At 42.7% G+C, this 27,206-nt stretch overlaps 1 protein-coding gene and 1 long non-coding RNA gene across 3 annotated transcripts in view; one reads left to right on the plus strand and one right to left on the minus strand.

Moving 5' to 3' along the window:
- Positions 1-27,206, plus strand: part of OBSCN (obscurin, cytoskeletal calmodulin and titin-interacting RhoGEF) — a 162,382-nt gene that overhangs the window by 19,223 nt on the left and 115,953 nt on the right. The window contains 11 exon segments of the mRNA XM_066991378.1: positions 1,017-1,277; positions 5,214-5,516; positions 6,561-6,827; positions 7,523-7,798; positions 13,467-13,739; positions 16,203-16,478; positions 17,179-17,451; positions 18,149-18,424; positions 19,120-19,395; positions 22,776-23,051; positions 24,442-24,717. Coding sequence (XP_066847479.1) covers positions 1,017-1,277; positions 5,214-5,516; positions 6,561-6,827; positions 7,523-7,798; positions 13,467-13,739; positions 16,203-16,478; positions 17,179-17,451; positions 18,149-18,424; positions 19,120-19,395; positions 22,776-23,051; positions 24,442-24,717 — 3,033 coding nt within the window.
- On the minus strand, positions 1,276-6,602 carry LOC125182606 (uncharacterized). 2 transcript variants are annotated; one of them, XR_007162695.2, is made up of 4 exons: positions 6,469-6,602; positions 5,368-5,512; positions 1,724-1,917; positions 1,276-1,403 (listed from the first exon to the last, which is right to left on the minus strand). It is a non-coding gene; the product is annotated as an uncharacterized lncRNA (long non-coding RNA). The 2 variants fall into 2 exon arrangements; XR_010829028.1 differs by lacking the exons at positions 1,276-1,403; positions 1,724-1,917 and adding an exon at positions 3,966-4,102.

The following is a 27,206-nucleotide window of genomic DNA, read 5'->3' on the forward strand; positions in this document are numbered from 1 at the left end:
TTTTCCTGTCTCGTTTGAAGCCTGAGTTTACTCCCACTGAAAACAGAAGTTCTACACTACACAAATTGGTGAAAGATAACTGGGTGCTCTTCATCCTTGGGCATATTCCTTTCTGTATAATTAGCAAAGACATAAGAGTTCATGTGGATGAAGGCAGAAGGGTTATATAGCCCACAGACACCTGAGAGTTTAGATAGCCCTAAAAGAACAAAAAGGATGTCTAAGCCATTCAAACACTGTAAATGTGTTTAGCCCTTGTAGGACATCTGGTACTTGTGTTGTGCTGTGGTCCTACAACAAGCTCCATTATAAGACAGTGACTGAGCCAGGTGGAGCTCTCAGGAGGGAAAGGAGGCAGAGGCTTACTGGGGAATCCCCTTGCCTGCCTTGGGGGAGAATATTCGAGAGGGCAGGGTGGGGTTGGGAGAATGTGAGAGCTTGGCAGGATGCACAGGCCACAAGTAAGTGATTAAATTCCACATGAATTTCAGGGCTCACTCTAAAAAGAAATCTGAGGCTTTCGATGTATTTTCTGTTAAGTTAGGTGGCTGCTGTGTTTGGCCTCTTGGTTATGTAACTTACTGATCATTTAATGGAAACAAAATCCCAAAGACAGCCGAGGACCTGTCTGGTTTAAGACTGACCTACTTCAGCAGAGTGTGCAAATTCCCAGCATATGCAGGCAATAAAAGCCGTATCACTGACAAATCTGTTCTTGGCAAAGCCACGTACCTTGTGTTTACCCAACAACAGATACTGCATGTGAGACTAGAAACATGAGCGACTGTAGTCAAATAAAATTGTTTTTCTCTCTTTGAAGGGCAAAATGAGTCCTTGGGATTATCTCTTCTGTATAACAGAGCCTAGGGTTTCATTCAGGAATGCCTGTGTAGTGTCTATAATGTTTCGATTAGGTGAGAGCTATTGGCTAGAACAGCTGTAGTCTGGTTGGTCTCGTGTTACTAGACATTTTAATATCTGCTGTTTGCTAATCGTAATTACTTTCTTATTTAAAGGGAACATCATTAAAAAACTTCCACGAAAGACTGCAGTTTCCATAAACGATACAGCCATCTTCTGTGTGGAGCTGGACAACGAATGCCAGAACATCCGCTGGCTGAAAAACAAAGAGGAGGTGAAAGCCAGTGATCGGATCTCCATCACACGCTCTGGCAAGCAACACACCATGATCATCCGAGAGTGTACGATGGAAGATGCTGGTGAAATTGCCTTCCTGGCTGATGAAAGCAGGACTTCTACCCAGTTCACTGTGACCAGTAAGTTTCCCTTTTATTTGGCCTTGGTGTTGTGTCTTCCCCTGCAAGCAGGTACTCCCGTGTTAGCACTGCTCTTACTGCCATGGTAAGTCATGCGTTGTCCAAAGACAGTGGGAAGTTCATTGCCTGCGAGAAAAGGCCAACGACCTGATGTTATGGAGAGGTTAAAAGAGAGAGAGAAAACACATTTTGGGAAAGAGCGTGGCACAAATGTGTCTCCCCCATACCATACTCATTCCATACTGGAACGAATATACAATGACAGCTGTGTAAAATGTAGTGGTAAGGGATGTGTGATTTCTTCACACTGGGAGGTGCTTAGAAAACAATTTGTAAGCTACATGCATTATGGTCATCTTGCTTCATTATACAGAGTGCTGTGGGTACTCTGTCTACAAACTGACCTTCATTTTCCAAAATCATTAGTTTATCTGAGGGGTATTTACCAGTCCTTGTTGCCACTTATTTCTCACCCTCTCTTCAGCGAGTATTTGGAGGGAAGTGTCAGCCAGCATTCAGTTCAGTCCCTAAGTCCTCAGTCTCCAGAGACACGAGGGTAGCTTGTAGGCATGCTGGCTCTTACAGGGAAGTAGATAGGTGTCCCAAATATTTTTGGCAGTGTGTGAAGTTCATTTCCATTCTAGGAAGCAAAAACATCTGTGAAAGAACATCTACACACTTGCACACTAAACATTTCAGGGGCAGTCAAGCGTTCAACAAACTTGAAACATCTTACTTTGATTTTAGCTTCTTAAGCTGTTTGCATTGAAGTAAAATAAATAAATAATAATAAAAAAATTAAATAAAAGAAAAAAACAAAGACCTCCAAGAAAAAGGGAAAATGCTTCCTCATGAAAATACAATTTCCTTCCTTTTGTGGGGCAACGGATATAATATGCAGGCTGCAGAATTCCTTCGGATGGCAAATCTGATCTGAGCAAGGGTCCCAAACATAGCAGTAACAGCAGGTGCAGTGTAGTTGATAACAGACCTGAAATGAAATTTCGATGAAACTGCCTAATTTTATTAGGCAGGTGTTCATATTTTGGCACTGTGTTTCCCAGACGTGTGGTTTTTGGCTCTGCTGCAGTTCTGGTCTGCATGTGAACACCAACTCTACTCACCACTCGGGGAGAATAATACTTCTTTTCTCCCACCAGCACCTCCAAATTGCAATTACTGAGTAGTAAAAAGAAATCCTTAAATAACAGTTTAAAACTGTTGTGTTATCTGAAGTGCTTGGGGCATTCTGATGCTATTAAGCTACATGTTTTAATGAGAAAAAAGGCATAAGTATCTTAGCATTATGACATTTCCTAAGGTATTTGGGAAGTTGTAACATCCAACCAAGCATTGATGGGGATGACAATATTCAGTATGATTTCTGACTCTGCTGTTTAAATGGTGAAGCAAGAGCTGATTCATGGAACAGAAAAAGAGAAGTAGTTGTCTTCCTGCAAGCAGGTATCTCTGAACAAAATATTACATTTCAGTTTCTGATGGTAAGGTCAGGAGATCCAATTCCAGCGTCTAGTTTTCAGCTTAATGCTATGTTAGCAGGACCTTTGGCATCTAGCTCTGACCAGCACCAACTGACAGGCTGGTAACAGTGCACCCCAAAACACTTATGTGTCTATTTATGTAATGAAGAAAAAGTGTATCACATTGAGATTTCCTATTTTTACACTTTGTGCCTATTTGATTAGCTACTGTGTGCTGTGTCCACATCTTTTTCGACTAGCTGGATGAGATTGTTGTTGTGGTTAAGATTGTTGTTAGCTGTTTAATACCATTCACTGGACAAGCAATGTTTATATATTAGTTGCTCATGATCGTGTGTTACTACCACGTCTGTTTTACAGATAATAAACTGAGGCAGAGAACAGCTCAGATCTCCCAGACTTCAGTTTGTAGTCTAGACTCATCACACAGGCTCCCTCTTTAGTCTTGAATACTTGAGTCTCTGCAACATGCAACTCATTGCCCCTGTCTCACACACCTTTAAGCTGGGATGTGTTGCTTCTGAATGTGCTGTTCTCCATAGGACTGCAGTTGGAGTCTGGATGGCTGACTTAAACCAGACAGCCAACTTTTAAATATCCAGAATTACACAAGGTTAATCTTTTACTGTGTCAGTAGTCTGTAACTAGAGCACATCAGCTAATGCCTAGCCTCTTGCCTATATCAGTGGAAGCACATAGTGATTAACCCTAGTAGGATTTTAGCCTTCTCTACAAGAGCAATAAGAGGGTGAATGCAAATCTTTGCTATGCAAATACCTGCAGGAATAAATCTGTCATATGTGACCTCAGGGATCACGAAATAGCCACATCTCCTTGGCTGTAGGGTCCCACAGTGGGACATGCCTTTTGCATCATTTCCTTTCAAAGTTAATTCCCCAACCCCAAACGCTGGCTCTGCACAGATTACTGAAACAAACCTTTCCCAACAGAGGTCCCTGCTGATGGCTATCACTCTTGAGAGACGAAGTTTACAGAAGGCTGTCTGTGGCATAAAATTCAGAGACAGGACAGATTCCCAGAAGAAAGTGGCTGCAGAGAACAGACAAGCCTGTGTAACCCACAACTGAGACTTCTGTGAGGCAGTGTGACTCCAAAACCCTTGCACTCTTTATTCATGCGTATCTTTTATCTCTGAAACGTCCCAGTCGTTTAGCTGGTCTGTGTTTAAGCCTGTTATAACCTAGACTGAAACATTTCTGTATGCTGTTGGAACAGGTTCTTGAGAAGAAATTTAGTCCACAGACTCCTGGCACAGGCTGCTCTTTATGGGGTAGATTTACATTGCCTCACAGGATGCCACATCTGCATGGAAAGCATAGCAAAATATTATTATAGAATCATAGGATGGCTTGGCTTGGAAGGGACTTTAAAGACTATCTAAATCCACCCCCTGCCATGGGCAAGGCCCCCTCCCACCAGCCCAGGCTGCCCCCAGCCCCATCCAGCCTGGCCTTGGGCACTGCCAGGGATGGGGCACCCACAGCTCTTGAGGGCAGCCTGGGCCAGGGCCTCACCACCCTCTGAGTGAAGAATTTCTTCCTTATATCTAATCTAAATCTCCCCTCTTTTAGTCTAAAGCCATTCCCCTTGTCCTATCAGTATCTGTCAGTGTAAAAAGTCTCTCTCCATCACTGTGCTCCTCCTTGACACCTTAGCGCCTTGCCACACGCTGGTTCTCATAGGCACATTTGTGTTCTTGTCTGTGATTCCGAGGGGACTTGTTCGGTTGAAGTTCTGACAGCAGATGAATCCCAGTAGGCTGGCAGTATTATTGCAGGTCAATCCCCTGTTTAATGAATGACATGTAGTAGGCAGGTGGATGAGGGGTAAAATCACATTGATGTCCCTTTTTTTATTTTTTGGTTGGATTCACACTAGGGAAGTGGAAGAGGAGTTTGGTGCATACCATTCTGGACAACTTCTGATGGTGATTTTATCCCTCTTCTGAGTGAAAATAATATACTGAGCCTTAGTCTGCTTTATCCAGGAGCTGTATAGGAGGTGGCATGGGTCTGTATCTACTTTAAGCCTGTGAGTTGTTCATAGTAAACTCTTTGTCTGTGTAAAGCAGCCTGAAAGGATCTTCCATCCATTCTCTTGCTTTTCCATGTCACATTAAGGTTTTACAGAGGTTTATTAACCTAGGGTAGCCTTTAGACCAGTGTAAGCTCTAGTTTTCTTCAGTGAGACACAGTGGCCTTTTCACTCCAACATTCGGAGTACACATTCCTGGAGGTTTTGGAGTCCACATCCCTGGAAGTATTTCAGAGATGCGTAGATGTGGCAGTAGGGGACATGGTTTAGTGACGGGACTCGGTAGGTCAGTTTGATGGTTGAGCTTGATGATCATGAAGGTTTTTTGCAACCTAAATGATTCTATGATAAACTTCTTGCTGTTTTTATTTCTGTGCAGCTCCCAAAAAACCTCCCACACAGCCCCCAGTTGACCCCGTGGTGAAAAATAAAACAGAAACCTCAGTGACGCTAGCATGGTCCCCTCCGAAGCTGGACCGCCCCATTCCAATCGATGGCTACGTAGTGGAACGCAAGAAACTAACCGGCTTTACCTGGGTGAGGTGCCACGAGTCTCACGTCCCTGTCCCCGAGTTCACAGTGAGCAATCTGGCAGAAGAGGCTGATTACCAGTTCCGAGTGTCTGCCGTCAACGCGCATGGACAGAGCCCGTATCTGGAATTCCCAGGGAGCATGCACCTTGGTGAGCACAAAACCCCCAGAGAAATGGCTCAGTCTGTGCTGACCTGCCACGTTGGTGCTCTAAAGACATTTCCCATGTCTTTGAGGAGTACCAAGCAGTAGCACTCCAAAGCCTTTTTCCTTTGCTTCTAGCTCTTCTACATCATTTCAATGCCTGCCTATCACTAACGTGATGCAAGTTGGGTTTCTGTGATAGAGCTGTGAATATGGTTATATTCCAATATCTCACACCAGGCTGTGTGAGAGGCAGAGCTCTCTGTAGTGGATCTTCCACCTGGAAGTGCTTCTTCCAGCGCTCGTATGAAGGGAAAAATAAAGGTGTGCTTGTGATTTAATATTCAGTATATAGATGAGATACTGAACTTGCATCTAAAGAATATTTCTGTGATGATCATGCGGCCCTAAAAACCAGGTTCCAATTGGTCTCTCTATAGTGTCCGAGTTACTATGAGAAATATGGGGATTTTACTTTATTTCTAGGGTACCAGTGTGCCACAGAATTATGTATAGTGGGATTGTCTCCTCCTTTGATTCGTTCTACTGAGCAATATCTACTTAGACCCAGATCACACTCTGTCTTGTTACTGTGTCATTCTTTTCCCTAGCTGACCACATATGCCTGTGCTTCCCTAGAATATCTAGAAGTAATTAGCGGGCTGAGTGGCCTGCTGAAGATCCTTTTGAAATCTAAGAGTAATATTTTTTACTAAAGAAACAGCACGCTTGCTAGGGATCCTGGGTGGTTCAAGTCTGTCATGCCTTTAAAGACAGCAGGGGAAAAATAAGTAAAATATATTTGTTGTTCTATCTGTGCAGGAAACAGGACTTAATCTAGTGCCACAGGTCAGTTAATGGCAGACATAGAAATCAAATCCCATTCACCCATTGTGCATTGCTTTCGGTACATGCAAGTTGTGTAAGTGTGTAGGATTTTATTCTCACGTCTCATTTACCTTGAGAGCTTTGCTCTTAGGAAGGACTGTTCTCCAGCATGGCAGTCTTGTGTCTTTTGTTCTCAGACATACAAGTTGTTCTTCTTTCCCAGAACCGGTCCTGGCTGTGAAAACCCCCTTGACCACTGTTGAAGCTGTACCTGGAGGGGATGCCATCTTCACTATTGACCTCACAAAAACTTGTTCTGGAACTTGGTACCTTAATGGTAAGGTCTTGCAGGAAAGTGAGACCTATATCATTAAGAGAACCCAAACTACTCACAACCTGATCATAAAGAATGTCACCAAGAACGATGATGGAGCAGAAGTGAAATTTGTTGCCAACAATGTTGATATGAGCACCAAGATGAGAGTGAGAGGTATTTATTTTGATCGTTGTCCTTTCTTCTTCCAGTCAAGGGACAGTTGCTGTGACCTAATAGTTAGAACTGGGGCTGGAGGCCTGCGCTGTGGCCTGGACTGTAAAAAATACCTGAAATTGCAGCATATGGACTAATGTGGGTCCTGGTAATGACAGAACCACGGTAGCACAGAGGGAGTCAGTCTACTCAGCTGCTTGGTATTTAAACTAGACTGCTTAATGTCAGCTTGGGAATTTCTGCAGCTCCTAACCATCACTCAGTAGATTCAGTTACCAGATAAACTGCTGAATCCCTTTAAATTGGTAATTTCAACTCCAGGTTTGGCTAGACTTTCTGGCTGTAGTGGAATCATACAAAAGTAAAGGAGCATTAATGGCAATACTATCTGCATCTACTAGTGTAGCATGGCTAAAGGTAACGAATAAAATGTTTCTTACGGAAGGAAGTGTTCGGCTTTGGGTGAAAATCTCTGCAGAAATGTGTTTAGAGTATTGTTAATCAGTAGAAAATTTGCATTTTTTCCTTAGTAAATCTGAAAGAAAAAAAAAAAAAAAGATTAAATCTGCAATGGGAAAAGAATTGCGAGGGCAGGAACAGGACCTAACACTTTTTCAAAGGTCTTGCAGCAGACACATATCAGGGACATGCTAGCCTGATATAACTTGAAATAATGAGGCCTTTGTTCCTGACAGGTGCTGAAGTGAGATTTACCAACAAGAGCAGAGATATAGAAAAGGTCTCTGCTCGGCTGCGTGAGGAAGCCAAACTTCAGGCTGAGCTTTCAGACACAGACGCTACTGTGAAGTGGATGAAGGATGGGAAAGAGCTCCAGGCCAGTGAAAAATACGAACTTCAAGCTGTGGGGAAGAGGCACGTCTTGAAAATTCGCAACATTGCAACAGAGGATGCTGGAGTTTACCAGTGCATCTGTGAAGGGGATAAAATGGTCTTCCAGCTTTCAGTGAAAGGTATGTGACTGGGTTGCTTTGCACGAATGGCCTGTTCCTGCCCTATGCCAACAGAGTCTTCAAGGGACAGAAAGGGAGTGCTCCAGAGGTGGTGGCATGAGCTGCTGGAACTGGGGGTTGTCTTAACTTCCCATCGACATCCAGTGTTGACAGTGTCTAAGATCCCAGAGTAGGAGAATTTGGTAGTGAATACAAGATATAACACCATCTCAGTGGTAAGAGCTATGTTTTCACTCAGATTGGCATCTTGATATTCCACAGGCTTTATTTCATGAGCTTAAATTGTAGGTAGTGAAAAGGTGAAGAAATTCAGCCACGGAGGCAGGTCATGATGCCGTCTCTGCCCTTTGCTTGCTATGTGATGGTGGGCAAGTCACTCAGGAGGTAGTTCAGCTCTGATTAAAGGTGAAGGGACCAAGGTAATCTTGGCACTGTTTTTTGGCAGTTTTTTGTTTTTTTCATCTGTTTGTTTGTTTTCTGTCAGTACCCTGGCAAATAAGAACAGACGTTTCCAGGGCATGGTTGAATGGCTTGACTCATTGCTATTTGCAGGGTGTTCGGATAGAGCGCTGTGTGGAACAAACAGCAAAATATAACTTCCTTTGTATCATAGAATCATAGAATATCCTGTGTTGGAAGGGAACTAGAAGGATCGTTGAGTCCATCTCTGGACTCCACACTGGGCAACCTAAGAGTTAAACCATGTATCTAAGAGCATTGCCTGAATGTTTCTTGAACTCGGGCAGGCTTGCTGCTGTGACAAGGGCAGCCTGTCCCAGTGCCTGACCACCTCTGGGTGCAGAACCTTTCCCTAACCCCCAGCCTGACCCTCCCCTGTCCCAGCTCCATGCCGTTCCCTCGGGTCCTGTCGCTGTCCCCAGAGAGCAGAGCTCAGCGCCTGCCCCTCTGCTCCCCTCGTGAGGGAGCTGCAGGCCGCCATGAGGCCTTCCATCAGTCTCCTCTACTCTGGGCTGAACAAACCACGTATTAATGCTTCCTGTTTGACAGATTTGAACCAGTACAACTTTACAGCTGCCTGTTGTTCAGCTGTTTCTGCCTTCATGGCTGTCCTTTCCTTACTGCATGCCCTCTCTCTAGCTGGCAGGCACTGTGACTACACATCCACCCTCAGAGCAAGGTGAGGAATCTTGAAGCTTTTCTCTGAAAACAGTGGAATGAAACTTTTGTCTCACAGTTTTGAGTTTTGTCTACCTCAAATGGGACCAGAATTCGGCTGAAAAGCACCAGGTCCCCAGACTTTTCCTTATGAGTATCATCTAGTTGTCTGCTGAAGTTCAGAGTATAAAGCCTGACTCCAGGGCAGTCTAGTGTGTTATCAGACATTGTTTGGGGTGTGTTCAGTAGCTATTTTGATTTAAACCGGCAAATTCACTTTGTAGAGCCATTTGATTTCTTTGTTCTGTTCTGTAATTTATCCCTAAGATACAGGAGGAATCAAGGAAAAGATGGGAAGAAGAGCAACCTAACTTTTCTGCTGTTCTCTTAGGATAGCTAGAAGAGGTGATGTAAATAGTTTTTTTTTTTTTTTTTATGGCAGTGATACAAAATTTGAAAGAGGAAAAGACCTGTGAAGAGTTACAGGGGTTTTTACCCAGCTGTCATTCTGTCATTTAATACACAGTAGTAAAGAGAGGGTTAAATTTTCCACCCCAATACCTGTTTTGCTGAAGGTTATAGGTCTGATCTCTGAGATCAGTGTGTTGGGCATTGGTTGCAATAAGTAAGAATCCTTTGTGTACTCCATAGAAAGATTTGCTGTTTTGTCCTGAATCTTCAGGACTGCATGCAGATTACAGTAATGCAAAGGCACCTTCTTCCCAGCAATGACTGCACTGAGTATGTATGAGGCTCCTCTCCATCATATTCTGCTGGCTTGTCACACTCATTCATCTCTAGAAACAACAAAACCCTGGAGTAATGTATGCATTTTGGCATTGGAAAACATACTTGCTTGGTTATTCTCAAAAAGCAAACTCAAAAGAGACTTGAAGACAGCTGAAAAAAACTGATTGAAAAATGGGACTAAATTTATGGAGCAGGAATTTTCTGTCTACGCTTGGCAGCTGTTCTTAATTTTGGTTTTCTTCTCTCTCTCTGCCTCTTTAGCATAATTTTTCACACTGGCAGATCTACCCACGGATTTAATTGAATTAGTTGATGGACATGTCTATGTGCTTTTCACTGTAATGTGACCATCAAATGAGTAACGAATGCTATTATTTTAAAATCTGTGTTGGCAATCTGTGACTTAAATGTCTGCCGTTTGTAGCTTGATTACTGGAGAATCAGCTTTGATACATCTCATACTGGTAGCACGAGGCTCACAAAACTAGTTCCCATGTCATGCTGTCCCACTATTTCACTTTCCAGCATCGCCACCTTTGATCTGTTCTTCCTGTAATTCAGGTACAGCTAGCTGGTAAATCATTTGATTTGCAGGTCAGCTGTGTCTAGCACACGAGCATCACGTGGCTGCCGAGAGGCCTCTGTGTCAAGCTGCGGCCAGAGGTGTGCCATTTGCTGGGCCTGATGCCCAAAAAGCCCCGCTAGAAGGTGCACTTGTCATTTATCACTGCAGTCCCTACACTGCCGTGACACTTCACGTGTCAGATGTCCTCTGACACACAACCTCCTGCGTCGAAACAGGACGTCTGAGAAGTCTCTTTCAGACTGCCGTGGCTGTAGTTTTTATTCTAGTTTTCTAAGTAATGGAAAAGTGCATGAATAAGCTTATTTTCCTGTTCTTCCTCCTAAACCTTTTAACCTATGCACCAAGTTCCAATAATGCTGATGGAGAAGTGGAGATCTCAGCAACATTCAGCCTCCACAGGCTTCATGGGCATAGGAGTTGGGTAGAAGAGAGACACTGCGTTGTTGTCCTGCTGAAGCAAAGCAGCACCATCCTGAGTCTCTAGAGAAACCACTGGAAACAGAACCCTCAGACAAAAAAATAAGAAACGGGGCTTCATTGTTTTAAATGTATCTGGTATGACTTCTTTACCCATAGACACTGCTTCACTAAGCTTAATAAACCCCCAAAAACAGGGCTGGTAGCAACCTAGAGAGGTCAGATAAAATTTCATATCTGCCAGAAGCTTATGGTTGAACAGACTCACTTGAGGACCAGAACTAGAGAGGTCTCTAGTTTCTTTTTCTTCTAGGTTTCTTTTTCTTTCTTACCTGTGGACTGCTTAGCAAGTCAGTTCACTCTTAATTCTTTAGATGTCCAGACTGTCACTGTACAAGCCAGTGAATGTTGATTTCCTACCAAATATTTAGTAATCTGTACGTAATTAAAAGCACTACACATTCAGAGAAATCTGAACAGCTAATCATGTAATCACACAGAACCACAGAATAGTTTGGGTCGGAAGGGACCTTAAATATCACCCAATCTCACCCCCTGCCACGGGCAGGGCCCCCTCCCACCAGCCCAGGCTGCTCCCAGCCCCATCCAGCCTGGCCTTGGGCACTGCCAGGGATGGGGCAGCCACAGCTCCTGGGAGCAGCCAGGGCCTCACCTCAATCTGCGTGAAGAATTTCTTCCTCATATTTAATCTAAATCTACCCTCTTTTAGTTTAAAACCATTCCCTGTGTCCTATCCCTACACCCCCAACAAAGAGTCCCTCTCCAGCTCTCCTGCAGCCCCCTTTAGGCCCTGGCAGGCCGCTGTGAGGTCTCCCCAGAGCCTTCTCTTCTCCAGGCTGAACAACCCCAACTCCCTCAGCCTGGCTCCATAGCAGAGGTGCTCCAGCCCTCTGGTCATCCTCTTGGCCTCCTCTGGACTTGCTCTAGTGCAGGCTCCAGGTGGGGTCTCACGAGAGCAGAGCAGAGGGGGACAATCCCCTCCCTCACCCTTCTGCCCACGCTGCTGGTGGTGCAGCCCAGGATGCGGTTGGCTTTCTGAGCTGCGGGCACACATCGCCACCTCATGTTGAGCTTCTCATCCACCAGCACCCCCAGGTCCTTCTCTTCAGGGCTGCTCTCAATCCATTCCCCACCCAGCCTGTGTTTGTGCTTGGGCTTGCCCCGCCCCAGCTGCAGGACCTTGCACTTGGCCTTGTTGAACCTCGTGAGATTCACAGAGGCCCACCTCTCAGGCCTGCACAGGTCACTCTGGAAGACATCCCTTCCCTCTAGCATCACACAGCTTGGTGTTGTCGGCAAACCTGCTGAGGGTGCACTCAATCCCACTGTCCATATCAAAACAAAGATGTTAAGTAGAACTGGTCCCAGTGCTGATCCCTGAGGAACACCTGATCATTACTGATCTCCACCTGGACATTGAGCTGTTGACCACAACTCTTTGAGTGTGACCACCCAGCCAATTCCTTATGCACCACGTGGTCCATCCCTCAAATCCATCTCTCTCCAATTTAGAGACAAGGATATCATGGGGGACAGTGTCAAATGCCTTGCACAAGTCCAGGTAGATGATACATCTACCTAAGGAAAACTAAGGAAATCTAAAGAAGCTAAATGCAAAATCCACCCTTGTTGATAAGGTCTCCTGAGGGCTTTGAGATAAGGAAAGCCCTCATGCATTGCACCAGGAGGTAGCACTGATAATAACACCTTTGGAGCAAATCCTGTGACAGTTGTGCTTAGCTGGTCCAGTCCTGTGGACTGTATCAGCAATGAAAGCCAATAACTGCATTTGCATGGACTGGGCTTATATCCATCAGCGGTAATGTGCAGTTAGAAGTAACAGTTTCTGAAAAATGAGTTTTTAAATCTGACATGATTATAGGATGGAGTTAAACGTATTTACAGGATCTCAGAAACTTCTGTGTACATCAGCTAGCTCTTGAGCTCCTAAAACACTGCCATTTGGTACAAATTTGTTTAATTAGTATTATGTGTGCACATTCTTGAAATTACAGAAAAAATGCATACATAATAAAGGCTTTGATTTTAGTAGCTTTGGCAGCACAGTCCCAAAAATCTGACTTAATTGTATGTGCTATTTTAAAATAATATGTTAACAAGAGGTTTGAAGATTAATTCCTTTATCTAGAGTAAAGTGGGACTGTGGCTTTAGGCTAACATTTTTGGCTAGCATAGTGGTGATTTTTTTGAATCTTTGCAGTCAGTGACTTGAAGTGACTTGATTATTCCACTATGTATTAATAGATGCCAGATTCATCGTCTATCTTCTGTGCTCCAGTAGATTTCCAGGAAGATATATATTTTTTTTTCATTTCTGTCCTATGTGATATCTCCATAGATTTTTAATTTATTCTAACTTTAGTTATCTAGATTACATTTTAACCTTTTTTGGAGTTGATTTCTTTGCCAGGAGGTTACAATAGAATGATTGGATATCCTTCATCTCTTTCCTTCTAGTTTGCTTGTTTCAATTCTTTCCTCAGTTTTCCTATTTCAGGTATTTTCTTAAAGCCCTATTGCCTAGGTTCCTCTCCCTATGACTCAGCCTCTCTATGTCCTCTGACTTTTGGATGTATGATTATCTGGTATATGGTTTGTAAAGGCTGCAAATTTGTCTGCTTCTGAATTAGAATCTAGTGACTATATCCATAATTATACATGGATATTTGCTCTTACGATAAATTAATACCTTATGTGCATGTTTTCTAATGTTTATGCAATTATTTACCAGCACTATGTGTCCATATTTTGTTTCAGCACTTGCAAACTTCATAAACAAAGAGAAAACTGGAGGAGTTATCAGAGCCATCACTGGAAAAGAAGCTGAATTTGTTTCTGAGACCTCTGAAGCCAACATCATGGTTAAGTGGTATAAGGATGGCAAAGAAATCACGGCCAGCAAGAAATTCACTATGGAAGATAAGGGGAAACTGCATAAACTTGTGGCTTCAGCTGTGACAAAAGAAGATGAGGGAACATACACATGCAAAATTGGAGATGACACTCTTATTTTTGATTTAAAAGTCTCAGGTAAGCTTGTGATGCAAGTATGGGATCAGAATCTGTGTTAGGCACTCAAGACTTGATTCAAGTTACTTGTAGTTGCCTTGTAGATTGCCAGGTCTTTGGATTAAGTTTGCACAGTACTATTTCAGAAACACTGACCTTACAATAATCCCCTTGCAAATCCACAGTACAGGCAAATAATATAACCATGCTGTTCTATGTTCAGGTCCGCTCAAGGTTTTGCTAGGGTTGTAGTCCTGACTTGAACACTCCATGTGGTGAGCAGGCTGAGGGCCACAAATGGGCTTTATGCTTTTACTTGAAGGATTGCCTCAGCATTTACATTATCCTTGAACCTCCTGACTGAAGTGGCCATAAAGTCTTTCCCTGGAAGTCCTGTGTCCTCCTTTGACAAGTCGGAGCTTGGAGATTTGGAGAGCTAAGCATCTCCTTTTGTTCCCAAAGGACGTTATGATCTCTGAGATGTCTCTCCGAGGTGCCGTAAGCCCAGCCATTAGTTCATGGCATATGCCCATCAGCATAAAGCACATGCTCAAGCATGTGCTTCTCAGATCAAGCCCAGAAGAGTAATGCTTGTCACTGATGTGTTCCAGTTCAGGATGGAGCTGGAGTATAAAATAACACAAGAAATTATCTGTGAAATTCAATATCTGGGAAATTCTGCTGACTCAATTTGCATAGCCTGGTGGGAAGCTTTCTCTTAAAAATGGTTTTCTGGCTTGTGTCTCAAGCCTAATTTTTCAACCCAGTCCTCAGTTACAAACTGAAGCTCTAGCGAAAGCTTCTCATTTTGTATCTATGTGCTGCAGTGCAATACGGTTTAAGAGAAGTAACAACTCCCTGCTTTGTGACCTGTAGCAGTACATCTGAGTTACTCTAATGCTGTCCATCAGCGAACTTAAAAACTCAGCAGAGCTGATAGATCTAGCATATCACTGGACTTGGGATTCCTAGAGGGTTTACTGAGCTAGAGGGATTGCTTCCAGTTTACAGGTGATGTTTGCTCAAGTATTCACTCTGCATCCTGCCTCCAGTTCTGTTTGCTGTTTTGCCAAAAAAAACCAAACAAAACAAACAAACAAAACAAACAAACAAAAACCAACAAACAGAAAACAACAAACAAACAAACAAAACCCAGCATCATATGCAAAGTATCTGTGTATCCTCATGAACTTTTTGATGAACAAGGAATGAGTTACAGCCTGTTAACAAAACCTTAGCTAGGGCAACTTCCACCTTGTTTCATATGTCACCACAAAATGTTTCCAGGTTGTTAATAGGAAGTACCAAACAGTCATGATATGGTCTTAAGGCAGGAAAGTAATCCGCCTTTATGGTAATGAGTTACCCCATTAGTTTTGAATAGCAGGACTCTGGAAGAAGTATCCTTCCTTGCTCGTCTAGTTTTAAAAGAATAGATCCCTCCTAATGATTACAGTTTTTAATGAAATAATTGTTTCCTGATGCCACAAATTTGCCTGGCATGGGTGTAGCATAGCAAATGTCCTTGGTATATTCAGTGACTGAAAGCAACAGTTGCTGCTAGCAGAAATACAATACTGAGCCAAGATTGCTGGTAACTGACAGCCATCAGCTTGCTCTTCAGGCATGGGCTGGCTTGATGGAACGAAGGGTATGAAATACCTGACATGCTCATCAAACACTACTTGTTAGCTTAGGGACTGGGCGTGTTGAATAGGTTTGCTCACATTTTGCAAGCAAGGTGACTGTTTCCACTTAGTTAGTTGCCTTCATTTTAGCTTTAGAAATGCAGAAAAATAATACAGTAATACAGAAAACTGAATTGATTGAAAAGAAAAAAATATTGAAAAAAAAAAAAAGGCTGTCAGTAACTTGAGGGCATCTCAGCTTGATTTAAAAGATCAAAGATTGCAGATTTTCAAATTCCATGTATTTGACTAAAACACACTGAGTATTATTTGTATGAAGTTACATGTTGAGACCCAATTCTGCAACCATTTTACTTACAGAAACAGTCGCATTGAATACAGTGAGGCTTAACATAATATTCTCCTATCTCTGTATGTCTCACGCATGCACGTGTATATAAGAGTGTATGTATACACATATGGAAAAACAGTTTATTCACATGTATACATTTATAAAGGATTCATCAATACCCAGCTCCCAAACTGGAGACCGTTGTGTACTGACTCTCTTAAAACTTGAGCAACGAGTTCCCCAGTACAGATAACTCTGCTGTACCTCGGTGGGAGGACTTTTCTGACTTGTAAGGACACCTTCTTGCTGTGTCTGTTAATGCCCTGCCATAGTTAAATTGAAACAGTACCATGCACACATCTGTACCTTTATACCTCCAGAGATGAAACTTGATCACCCAAGCGTGACTAGCAATGAAATAACAATCAGTTGTAACTATATCTTAACATTGTGCTGAATAAGCCATGAATCAGGGTGTAAACTGCCTTCTTCTTTTCTTTTCAGATGAAGCTGTTAATTTTGTTAACAAGCCCAAAACAACTCCGGAAATATCAGTCAGTCCTTCTGAAAACCTTGAGCTGGTGTGTGAGGTGTCGGCTGCAAGTGGAACTGTCGTATGGAAGAAGGATCAAACTGAGGTGAAGCAGGACCAGAGGACAACAATCATCTCTCAGGGGACACACCGCAAGCTCATCATCAAAAATGTGACGCTGCAAGACCAAGGGAGCTATACCTGTGAAACAAAGAACGACAAAGCAACATTCCAAGTCAAAGTTAGAGGTGAGAAAATGCTCAAAATTCCAAAGATCAAGTAATACTCCATTTTGAATAATATCTGGCAGTTGGAGAACGATCTCAGAACCTCTCTGGGGTGAAATATTTCAGCTGTAGGACTTGATTTGCAGTCAAGTATCCCATCAGCTTTTGTACACATAGTTTCAGTAGTAACTGCAACAAATGATTGGCAAGGAGGGTAATTTCTGCACCTCTCACAGTCAGCAGGTGTGTCTGCAGAAACACTCCTGCAGAATTACAGTGCAAGGCCATAGCAGAGGTGCAGGGGTAAATAAAAGGGAAGGGGGTGGCATTTGAAGAGCTCTGATTAGATGGAGAATTGCAAAATTTAAGTGACCCAAATAGGTGAAAAAAACGGGGGTGATTCCTAGATAGGAGGGCTCTTCCCTTCTGATTCACTGGAAGCTGACAGAGATATCAGAAGAGAGAAAGAGGTGAGGGAGGAGGGTTCAGGCAGTGCATATTGGTGCCTCAGGTCCAAACCTGTGCTCGAATTTTTTAACGTTGTCCCACAGTTCCCACACACCTATCATTTCCCACTGGCAAAGTAGAGAAGGTGCTTTCCTGTCCTAACGGGCAAGCACTTGCTCTGTTAGAGGCAAGTACGGTGAACTAGGGGGAACTTGAATAAGCACTAGAGAAGACTACTGCAAAAAACGGTCTGACTATTGTGGTATTCTTGCAGAGAAGGATGTGTTTACAAAAAAGGACAAGGTACAAAAGGAGGTGAAGGCTGTACTGACACAAAATGCCACGCTGAGCTGCGAGGTGGCCCAGGAGAAGACCGATGTGAAGTGGTACAAGGAAGGGAAGCTGATCACCTCGAGCAAGAAGTTCAAGGTGGAATCGGATGTCAAATCTCGTCGACTGGTGGTGAGTGAGGTGGAGAAGAAAGATGCTGGGGAGTACACCTGTGAGGCTGCTGGCCAGAAAATGACCTTCAAGATTGTTGTCACAGGTAGGAGAGACGTTGTTTCTCATCATGGAATGGCCCATGAGTCCTCTTTATTACAGACCAGAATAAATCACTTTCTAGGCTCCAGGGATTTGGTAGCGTAGATCTTCATTGAGGTAGTGACAGAGATCAGATAATCAGTTGGTGTGCATGCACTATCATACAGATGCTTATAGCTAAGTGTCTTCATCTGTGACCTGAATCCCACGTAGCCACCCTTGCTGTTTTCTGACTTCGTGGTAAAGAAAAAATAAACAATTATACGTGCTGTTGTGATTTAACGGAATAAAGGTAGGGCCAGCTCTCAGATCTGTCAAAAAATAGATCTGGAAGCAGGTTCAAGAAGACACCTAGAGTGGACAAGGCTTATATATGAGTACCAGTGGCAGATAAGATCAGATACCTACGTGTACACTACATTATGGAGCAAAACAACAGATATCCTGTGCATCCACTGAGATAGGAAGAACCTGAACTCCTAAGGCACTGGAACATTTTGCTCAGAAATGGTGATTTCTTGCCCTCAGGTTGTACACGGGGTCATGTCCTGTCTGAGGTGTACCTCAACTCTGTGTGGGGACCATTCTGACATGACAGAGCTGTGTGAAACTTTCATAAGCAGGATTTCATATTCAGTTGTGAAAACTGTGGACAGCATGAACATACCTGTGCATTTTAAATTGCTTCTCCCACTCTACAGAAGCAGAAGACGGTTTTATCAACAAGGACAAAGTGCAGAAGGAGGTGAAAGCTGCTCTAACAGAAAATGCCACGCTGAGCTGCGAGGTGGCCCAGGAGAAGACCGATGTGAAATGGTACAAGGAAGGGAAGCTGATCACCTCGAGCAAGAAGTTCAAGGTGGAGTCGGAGGGCAAATCTCGTCGGCTGGTGGTGAATCAGGTGGAGAAGAAAGATGCTGGGGAGTACACCTGCGAGGCTGCTGGCCAGAAAATGACCTTCAAGATTGTTGTCACAGGTAGGAGAGACATTGTTTCTCATTATGGAATGGCCCATGGGTCCCCTTTAATACAGACCAGAATAAATCACTTTCTAGGCTCCAGGGATTTGGTAGCGTAGATCTTCATTGAGGTAGTGACAGAGATCAGATAATCAGTTGGTGTGCATGCACTATCATACAGATGCTTATAGCTAAGTGTCTTCATCTGTGACCTGAATCCCACGTAGCCACCCTTGCTGTTTTCTGACTACCTGGTAAAGGAAAAACAAACAATGATATGTTCTGATGTGATTTATGGGCATAAAGGTAGGGCCAGCTCCCAGATCTGTTGGAAAATAGGTCTGGGAACAGGTTCAAGAAGACACCTAGAGTGGACAAGGCTTATATATGAGTACCAGTGGCAGATAAGATCAGATACCTGCATGTGCATTACTTTATGGAGCAAAAAGACATATCCTGTACATCCATAGACATAAGAAGAACCTGAACTCCTAAGGCATTGGAACATTTTGCTCAGAAATGGTGATTTGTTGCCCTCAGGTTGTACACGGGGTCATGTCCTGTCTGAGGCGTACCTCAACTCTGTGTGGGGACCATTCTGACATGACAGAGCTGTGTGAAACTTTCATAAGCAGGATTTCATATTCAGTTGTGAAAACTGTGGACAGCATGAACATACCTGTGCATTTTAAATTGCTTCTCCCACTCTACAGAAGCAGAAGACGGTTTTATCAACAAGGACAAAGTGCAGAAGGAGGTGAAAGCTGCACTAACAGAAAATGCCATGCTGAGCTGCGAGGTGGCCCAGGAGAAGACCGATGTGAAATGGTACAAGGAAGGGAAGCTGATCACCTCGAGCAAGAAGTTCAAGGTGGAGTCGGAGGGCAAATCTCGTCGGCTGGTGGTGAATCAGGTGGAGAAAAAAGATGCTGGGGAGTACACCTGCGAGGCTGCTGGCCAGAAAATGACCTTCAAGATTGTTGTCACAGGTGAGAGAAGATACTTTGGCCCATCCTTCCTATTTCTAGAACATTTAGAAAAATGATTATTATTTTGTAAATGTTCCCATTATGTTTCAAATTTTTGGAGAACATCATTGGGATGACTTAGCCCTGATGGGGCCATAAAAAAAGGAAAAAAATGTTCCAGGTACAGTTCTGAGGCAGCTCCATTCTGTAAAAAGTTCAGGAATTTCCCTATTTTCACTGTGGGAACAGGGCCATGCAGAAAAAAGCTGGAAGGTTTTGATTGCACGTCTCCATCGCCATGTGTTGATGCAATTGATTGTTGCCACAGGTAGGAGAAATCCACTGATTTGGTTGATATTTCATTGCCTTTTCTCTGTGTCTAGGTGTTCTCTCCTGTTATCTCAGTCCAAAAATACTGTTAGGCTGCCTTTTGGTGTTGGCCTAAGCTACCATTTCAGTGAGGTTGTGTCGGACTTGGCAGGTCTACTGATTACACGCAGGTATCTTGTTATCAGCCACTCGACTTCCCCTGTCTCCTTAGGCTCAGATATTGAATCTAGAGTTTTTGCTAGGGGGCACTGTACTAAGAGACCTCTTCCAGTTTGGTATTCCTTCTCTTATTTTTGCTTTTCATTCACAAAAGTAACTGTTTTCTCCCCTCTTCATTTCATCTTTTTCTATGCACAACGTCCTATCTACCAAAACGAAGAATTTCTCTGATTATTCCACTGTCCGGCTGTGCAATCACATACATGTACACTTCCTCATGACTCTCTCATGAAACAGTTTTGTGGATAATGAACAGAAGTGGGTACAGATGCGTGGAACTTGAATTATGAGTTGTTTTTAACAACCTTTCATCCTTCCCTTACCTCTTCCTTCATCATCAGCTGCCTTTGGGTACCTGAATGTGATTTATCCAGCTATAAGAACTGTGCAACACAGGTCTACCAATCAATATTGCAACAGTAGCATTTACAGCTCCCTGCTTTGTTGTGGCTGCATCAGGGTTTGGACGTTGATGGTAGCATACTGTCCTAAAAATTTTCAATCAGATGCAGTACACTTGTCTGTGGTCTATTGAATCGCAAGTTGATGACTGTTTCTTCCAAGTTCTACATCTGTAACGACCAGTTGTGAGTCCAGTAATGTGTATTTCTATTTGCAATTTTCACTTTAGCTTTAGATTTGGACTCTTTAGATTTGGAGTCTGGGGATTTAGTGCAGGGGCAGTTCTCTTGCTCTAACTGCAGTATGGATTTCTTTGGTATCAGTAAATTTTGTGAGAGGTCTAATACATTGTAACTTAGGCTCCAGACATCCATGGGCTTGTCAGATACGTTCTGAGTGACTGTTTCTGAATTGGCTGATAAGAAGGGCTTTTGTTTTCCTCGTAGTAGTTACACTCTGCTGTCTCTGTCATAAGTCAGATGGCTCTCTGTTAACTTTATAGTTTTTGTTTCGTATTCTGAGCTGATCAGAACAAAGAATCCAATTTCTTTCTCTTTTTTTTTTCTTTTCTTTTTTCTTTCTTATGACATCGAACACACTGGACCTTAATCCTGGCTGAGGTCTGGCATTTTATCAGCTATGCAGAGGAGCAACTGCACTGGGAGTCTACAGACTTTCCTGCTTGCACACATGCTGGAGACCTGAAGTCCCTGCAGGGCATAGCTTGCGTTCTGTTCCCTTGTAAAGGTTGCAGTCTTTCTGCTGTCACTGTCCTGGGGCATCCCGCTCCCTGAGTCTTCAGTGTGCAATGTGCAACTGCTCCTATAGCACAAAGCTTTGCTGCTGCCCTGACTGTCAGCCATCAGCTGTTACTGTCCCCACACCTCGTGGTGTACATGGGGTGTGATTTGAGGGCCTTGGGATCTTTATCACGAGTTGTGTAGCTCATGCTTTTGGCTTAGGAAATTGCCAGTTTCAGTGAATGATGGATTACAGTAAGGCTAGGTTTGAGAGGCATCTGTCACACAACGTGGACATTGATGGAAAGACTGTGGCATGGATCAGAATAAACCAAGTACATCCTCAGCTGCTGAAGCCAGCCCATACATTACTGCACAGGTGTAGACAGAAAACGCAGAAACGTAAGGCTTTTACGGTTGAATTTCACTAGCTGAGGGCTATTCTTAGCTGTTTGCCTCAGAAACCAAAGGTTTTCAGTTCTCTTTCAAACTGGGTGACTTCATGGCTGCACGAGGTAATTTAACACCTTTCCCTCTCTGCCGTAAGTGGAGAGTGCTTGCCTAGCTACTGTTGCTGTATTTCTCATGTGTACCACTGTAACGTGACGTGCAAGCCCAGCACTCACTGGAAAATGATCTAGTGTGAAAGTCAGGAGGGGATTATGAGTACTCTTTGAGTGGTTGGCTCTTTTGCTACAGAAGTCCTCGTCTTACTAGATTATCCCAAAGTGCAATGGCTTTCTGAGTCTTAATTTATCCTCTTACCATTGTACTCAGAAAGCTTTTCAGGGTTCCTACATTCCAGGGTTCCACTGGTAGCACAAACCCATCCCATTTTAAGGACAGCTTAAGGTTAGATTCTTAGTGTTGAGTATCGGGATGCAGCTATGGCCCTTTTAGCTCATCATAAAAAGAGCAAAGTGCTGCACACCTTAGAGACCAAGATAAAAGTGTAGTAAGAAGAGTTTAATCTGCAATCTCATTATCTCAAGATTCATGGTATACAGTGAAACCCTTATCAAAAGGATACATGATATCCTTTTGAAGCCAACTCCATTTGTTGAGACAGAGGTTCCAAAGGGAAGCGTGGAAGAAAGTGACTTTAAACACTTCATTCCGCATGTGTTAAGTATTAAGAGAAGATTCCCTCAGTCAGTTTTCTGAAAAGTCAGAGATTTCCAAGTACAGAAAAGTGTATTTTATGCATAAAGCTGAGCTATGAAAATTAACTTAAGCCAAGTACTTTTCCATATTAAGAACTGTATCTTTATAATTTCCTTGGGATTAAGTTAAAAGATATTTTCTGAACAATATCCCGTCTTAATCTGACATACTCAGATGCTGGTAAATTCCTGTAAATAATGTGATAGAGCAGTCTGTGATTCATAATTGGGCTATATTTGGCTAAACTCAAATGTAGAGTGTAGCAATATGAAAAAGTCACAAAGGTGAAGATTTATCTTTGTCTTCATTAGAAGAAATTTGAAAATGAGGAGCTCCAGCTGTTTTAAAAGAATAGTTGGAGAGACAGAATGATTATATGGACTATCTGTAGAGGGTGCATTATAATGTATGATAAACACAACCGTAAAGCAATGTTCCTTACAAGAAATTGTCCTATACAATATGTACACAAAATATGTGTAATATCTTCCAGTCACAAGCTATTTGTATCTTATATATATTTTCCCTAACATTTCCCAATATCAGAGCCAGAAGCTGTATTCACAAACAAGGAGAAGGTGCAGAAGGAGGTGAAAGCTGCACTGACACAAAATGCCACGCTGAGCTGCGAGGTGGCCCAGGAGAAGACCGATGTGAAATGGTACAAGGAAGGGAAGCTGATCACCTCGAGCAAGAAGTTCAAGGTGGAGTCGGAGGGCAAATCTCGTCGGCTGGTGGTGAGTGAGGTGGAGAAAAAAGATGCTGGGGAGTACACTTGTGAGGCTGCTGGCCAGAAACTGACCTTCAAGATTGTCGTCACAGGTAGGAGAGAGATTCTCTCAGTACTGTTTCCTATCATGATTAATTGCTGCCTTCAACATATTCTGAGTTTATATGCACTCTGCAGCTTTATTTTATTTGTCATTCTACAAAACTGAGTGTGATTCACAGGGTGTTAGATACATCTTACCTCTTTCTATCCGTTCCCAAGATGGACATAAGATTTGGTTCAGATGCCTGCATGTAGGCTTCCAGTTATTCCCAAAATGCTCTGGAGATCCCTGGCTGGCATCCATCTGCCCTACTAGAAATGGGCAGCTTTCCCGAGAGTCCCTGGTATATGTCCCAGCCTCTTGAAGACATCTTGGGTGCACAGGGTGTGTCAAATTGCCCAAGACACTTGTATGTGGGCAACTGAAGCGTGGTCCTAATCAGTGCAGTCTGTGAAGTGACCATTGACAGGGTCACCCCGACTACAGCAGGGTTTCCAGTACCACCTTCTCACTGGGAAATCTAAGCTTAGGTGTCTTAATCTGGGAGCTGAGACCAGCTCTACCTCCTGGGTAGCTAAAGTTGAGTGAATTTCTGTCATGATGTCAGATTCCTAACTACTGAGAATCATCAGTGGCTTCTGGGTCTCAGTAACATAAAACCTTTTTTCACTCTTGAAGATTCGCTCCACAGCTGAGATTGATTTGTAGGTATGCAGCAAAAAATGCAGTATTCCTGCTTACAAGGGCTGAAACAAGCATGTAATCAGAGGTCAAATAAATACTGGTGGTGCATATGATTTTAATATGAGTATATTGTTTTGTGTACAAAATATTCCAATTACCACAGATTTTCTAAGAAATTGTTGCTGATAGCTAGATATTACAGAGCACATCATGTTCATATTTGCCGTTTGCTGTTGGTTTCCAATTTTTAATTAATGTAACCATGCAAACACTATACTCATTTAAAAACAGATTTTGCAGAAACGAGTTTATGCAGAGCTCCATGAACCACAGAGAAATGGAGTTAAAAAGGATCTCCAGAGGTCAGCCTAATGCATTCCTCTCTGCTGCATGAAAGTAGCTAGATTTCTATCCAGGTACCCAAGAGGGTTACAGATGGCTGGTTTAGAGACAGCTCTGTGCTTAAATTAGGAAAATATTTGATTAAGAACCTTATTTGTTTTAAAACTTTATAAGATATGAAGAATATATGGTTACAGTAGTCCACTAGTTGTCTGGAGAAGGAAGTGTTAGGTTGTTAACTTACTGAAAGAACGTTTTTAATCTGGATCATGTTCATTCACTTTAGTATGGATGGAATTATTCTAAAATGACAAAGATTCATGAAGTTGTTGTAAGCCGAATTTTGCATTTGGTTATGAACACTTTGGACAGAATGACTGTACCTTTGCATTTTAAATTGTTTCCCACTGTAGAAGCAGAAGATGCTTTTGTAAACAAGGAGAAGGTACAGAAGGAGGTGCAGGCAGTCACGAAAGACAATGCCACACTGAGCTGCGAGGTGGCCCAGGAGAAGACTGATGTAAAATGGTACAAGGAGGGGAAACCGATCACCTCAAGCAAGAAGTTCAAGGTGGAGTCAGAGGGCAAATCTCGTCGGCTGGTGGTGAATCAGGTGGAGAAAAAAGATGCTGGGGAGTACACCTGCGAGGCTGCTGGCCAGAAACTGACCTTCAAGATTGATGTCACAGGTGAGAGATTACCTATTTACATTTATTTATTTATTTTTTGTCATAACTATTAAGAGAGTTCCCCAGTGTTTTAGTTCCAGAATTCCAGTGATTTACTTCCAGCATTGACCTGTGTGGTTCTGCAACAGAACGTATATCGTTATTCTTAAAAATCGATATTAAAGGCATGTGCTTGGACACTTTAGGAAAGAGAGAGGTCCATGCAAGCCAGTATTCTTTCTCGGAGACTGACCAAGAATGGTTATTAAGATAAAGGATTTAAGAACAAGACGAACATACAACAGTCCTTCCATCCTTTAGGAATCACTAATTCCACTCTAAAAATCTGTAGTTTCTGTCTCTGCTGGGACAGAGTTTGCTTCTACCATATCTATACAAGACATGGCTTTGCTGAAAGATTTTGCCAATATGACCTTGTGAGGAATTGAAGAACACATTTTGAGTGTAAGTTCAGAACACTATCCAGCAGTTTGTGTAAGCAACTCTGTCATCAATACATACCCTTCTATTTTTGCTGCTAGTTATTTTTGTTGAAAACACTACCCCATACTTCCTTTGTCACGAAATATGTTCCTTCCTTCTGTCTTGCTTGAAAGAATTGAGAGAAGACTATCTAGTTTTGATGTAGTCATTTCTTAATTGATTGTGGACAAGAAGATAATTTTAAAGATGCGTGCAATTAAAACTAAAACAGGCAAAACTACCAGAAAGTGAAGCAAAACAATAGAATTGGATTTGGTGCAAAGACTTGCCGTTTTTTCTTTCAATGGATTTACCCAACACTAGAATCTGCTCATTTTTGAAGTGTGTGCATCTACACAGCCCAATGCACCACTCACGCCTCAAAGCTCTTTATTTTGGACTCAGCTGAGAATGTGGTTATTTACCTTCTGCACTGGAGGTCGTTTGTGGCTGGCCTCCTCTCAGTGTGGTCTGAGCAAAAGCATGACATTACAGCGTTGAGATTCATGTGACTGCCAGTTGTGGGTCTCACTGAGGTACAAGCTGATTGGATTTCACTTTGCTTGCCCTGCTGTGTCTGTGTTCTATGGTATATATTGCTGGGGAGTGACCCTACAAGGAAATTAGAGACAAATGTGCCTCATTCTGCTTTGAGAGGTGGCAACTCTCCTTTGTGCTAGAAAAAATACAGTAATATTTCTTTTGTGGGTCAGTTACATGACTCTTCTGCAGCTCTATGCAGTTTGTAGGAGCGGTACAGGGTAAAACTGAATCATTATTTTATTTCAAACAATGAATGTCATTGATAGCAGAAGCTGTTCAAGAAAAAAATGTAGTAGATTATTAATTTCTGCCTTTTAGTTTCATTTTTAAAGGATCTTATTACACTATTTGAAAGAAGAACTCTTCTTAGCTTCGTGTGGAAGGATCTTATAATCTGGACCAGGAGAACTTTATCCTCTAGTGGATGCAACAAGGCACTGAAGGACTTTCAGCAGCTGTTTGTGCTTACAACTTAGCCAAAAGATCTATCTCTGAGGAAAGCTGTTGACAGCAATAACTGAGGGTTGCATGAGACTTTGGGATGAAAACCCAAGATTGGCCTGCTGTCAGGGCGTCTGAGAAATATTCAGTCACATTCATGGGAGAAAATCCCATGGCTTGGACAATGAGGATTCATATTTTTGGGAAATGGCATCATCCTCTGCAACTTGAGATGGGTATCCTTGCTATCACCACACATTTCTGCACCTCACGTCCTCTCCAATAAATAGGTGTAAGAACAGTGTCCTACCCAATGGAAGTGTTTTTCATATCATGGGTTGTGAGATACAGGGGGACCATAGAAAAGTGGACAAGCAGTTTATCTGTAAGATACATATTAGTGTTCTCCAAGCCAATTGCTGCCAAAGGGAGGATGTTTTCCAGCTTTTGCAAATGCAAAAATAGGAGGGCAAAGAAGAGTAGGCCTTCTCTTGACACTGAGAGATTGACCGTTTACTTTAAAGACAGAAGTTGGGAACCTCGAGGTTCTTGTTTGAGACTGCAGAGAAAGTACACTGTAGAACCAGGCAGGGAAATGGATCTTCTGACCCTCTTCTGTGCCTTAATCCTAGGTCACCTTTCTTTTCACCTTGTGGATGATTAAAGGTACAACTTAGGGAGAGTACCAACTAGAATTTGTGTAAGCAAGTAACAATACCCCAAGGGAAATTAAAATAAACTGAAGCTTCCAATTGAAGAGAATTGTCTAGGATGGAACATGACGTGTGAGCTTAGGAGTTGATCATTCAGTTAGTAGCTGTATAACCTCTGTTGGTTTATACTGATAGATGAAATGTCTACCTAGGGTGAGAGCCAAACAAATTAACCTGTAGAACACTTTCTAGGAACATCTGCAGGTTATCTTTGGAAGTATGGTACAAAAAGGTCTGAAGCTTGAAATCCACGCTCTTTGTAACATGGCCTCACTTCTTCCCTTGCCTACACATACATTTAAGGGTTATATGTGCTAAAGTATTCCTTGC

The sequence above is a fragment of the Anser cygnoides genome, chromosome 2 (assembly GCF_040182565.1).
Source record: "Anser cygnoides isolate HZ-2024a breed goose chromosome 2, Taihu_goose_T2T_genome, whole genome shotgun sequence".
Taxonomy (NCBI): domain Eukaryota; kingdom Metazoa; phylum Chordata; class Aves; order Anseriformes; family Anatidae; genus Anser; species Anser cygnoides.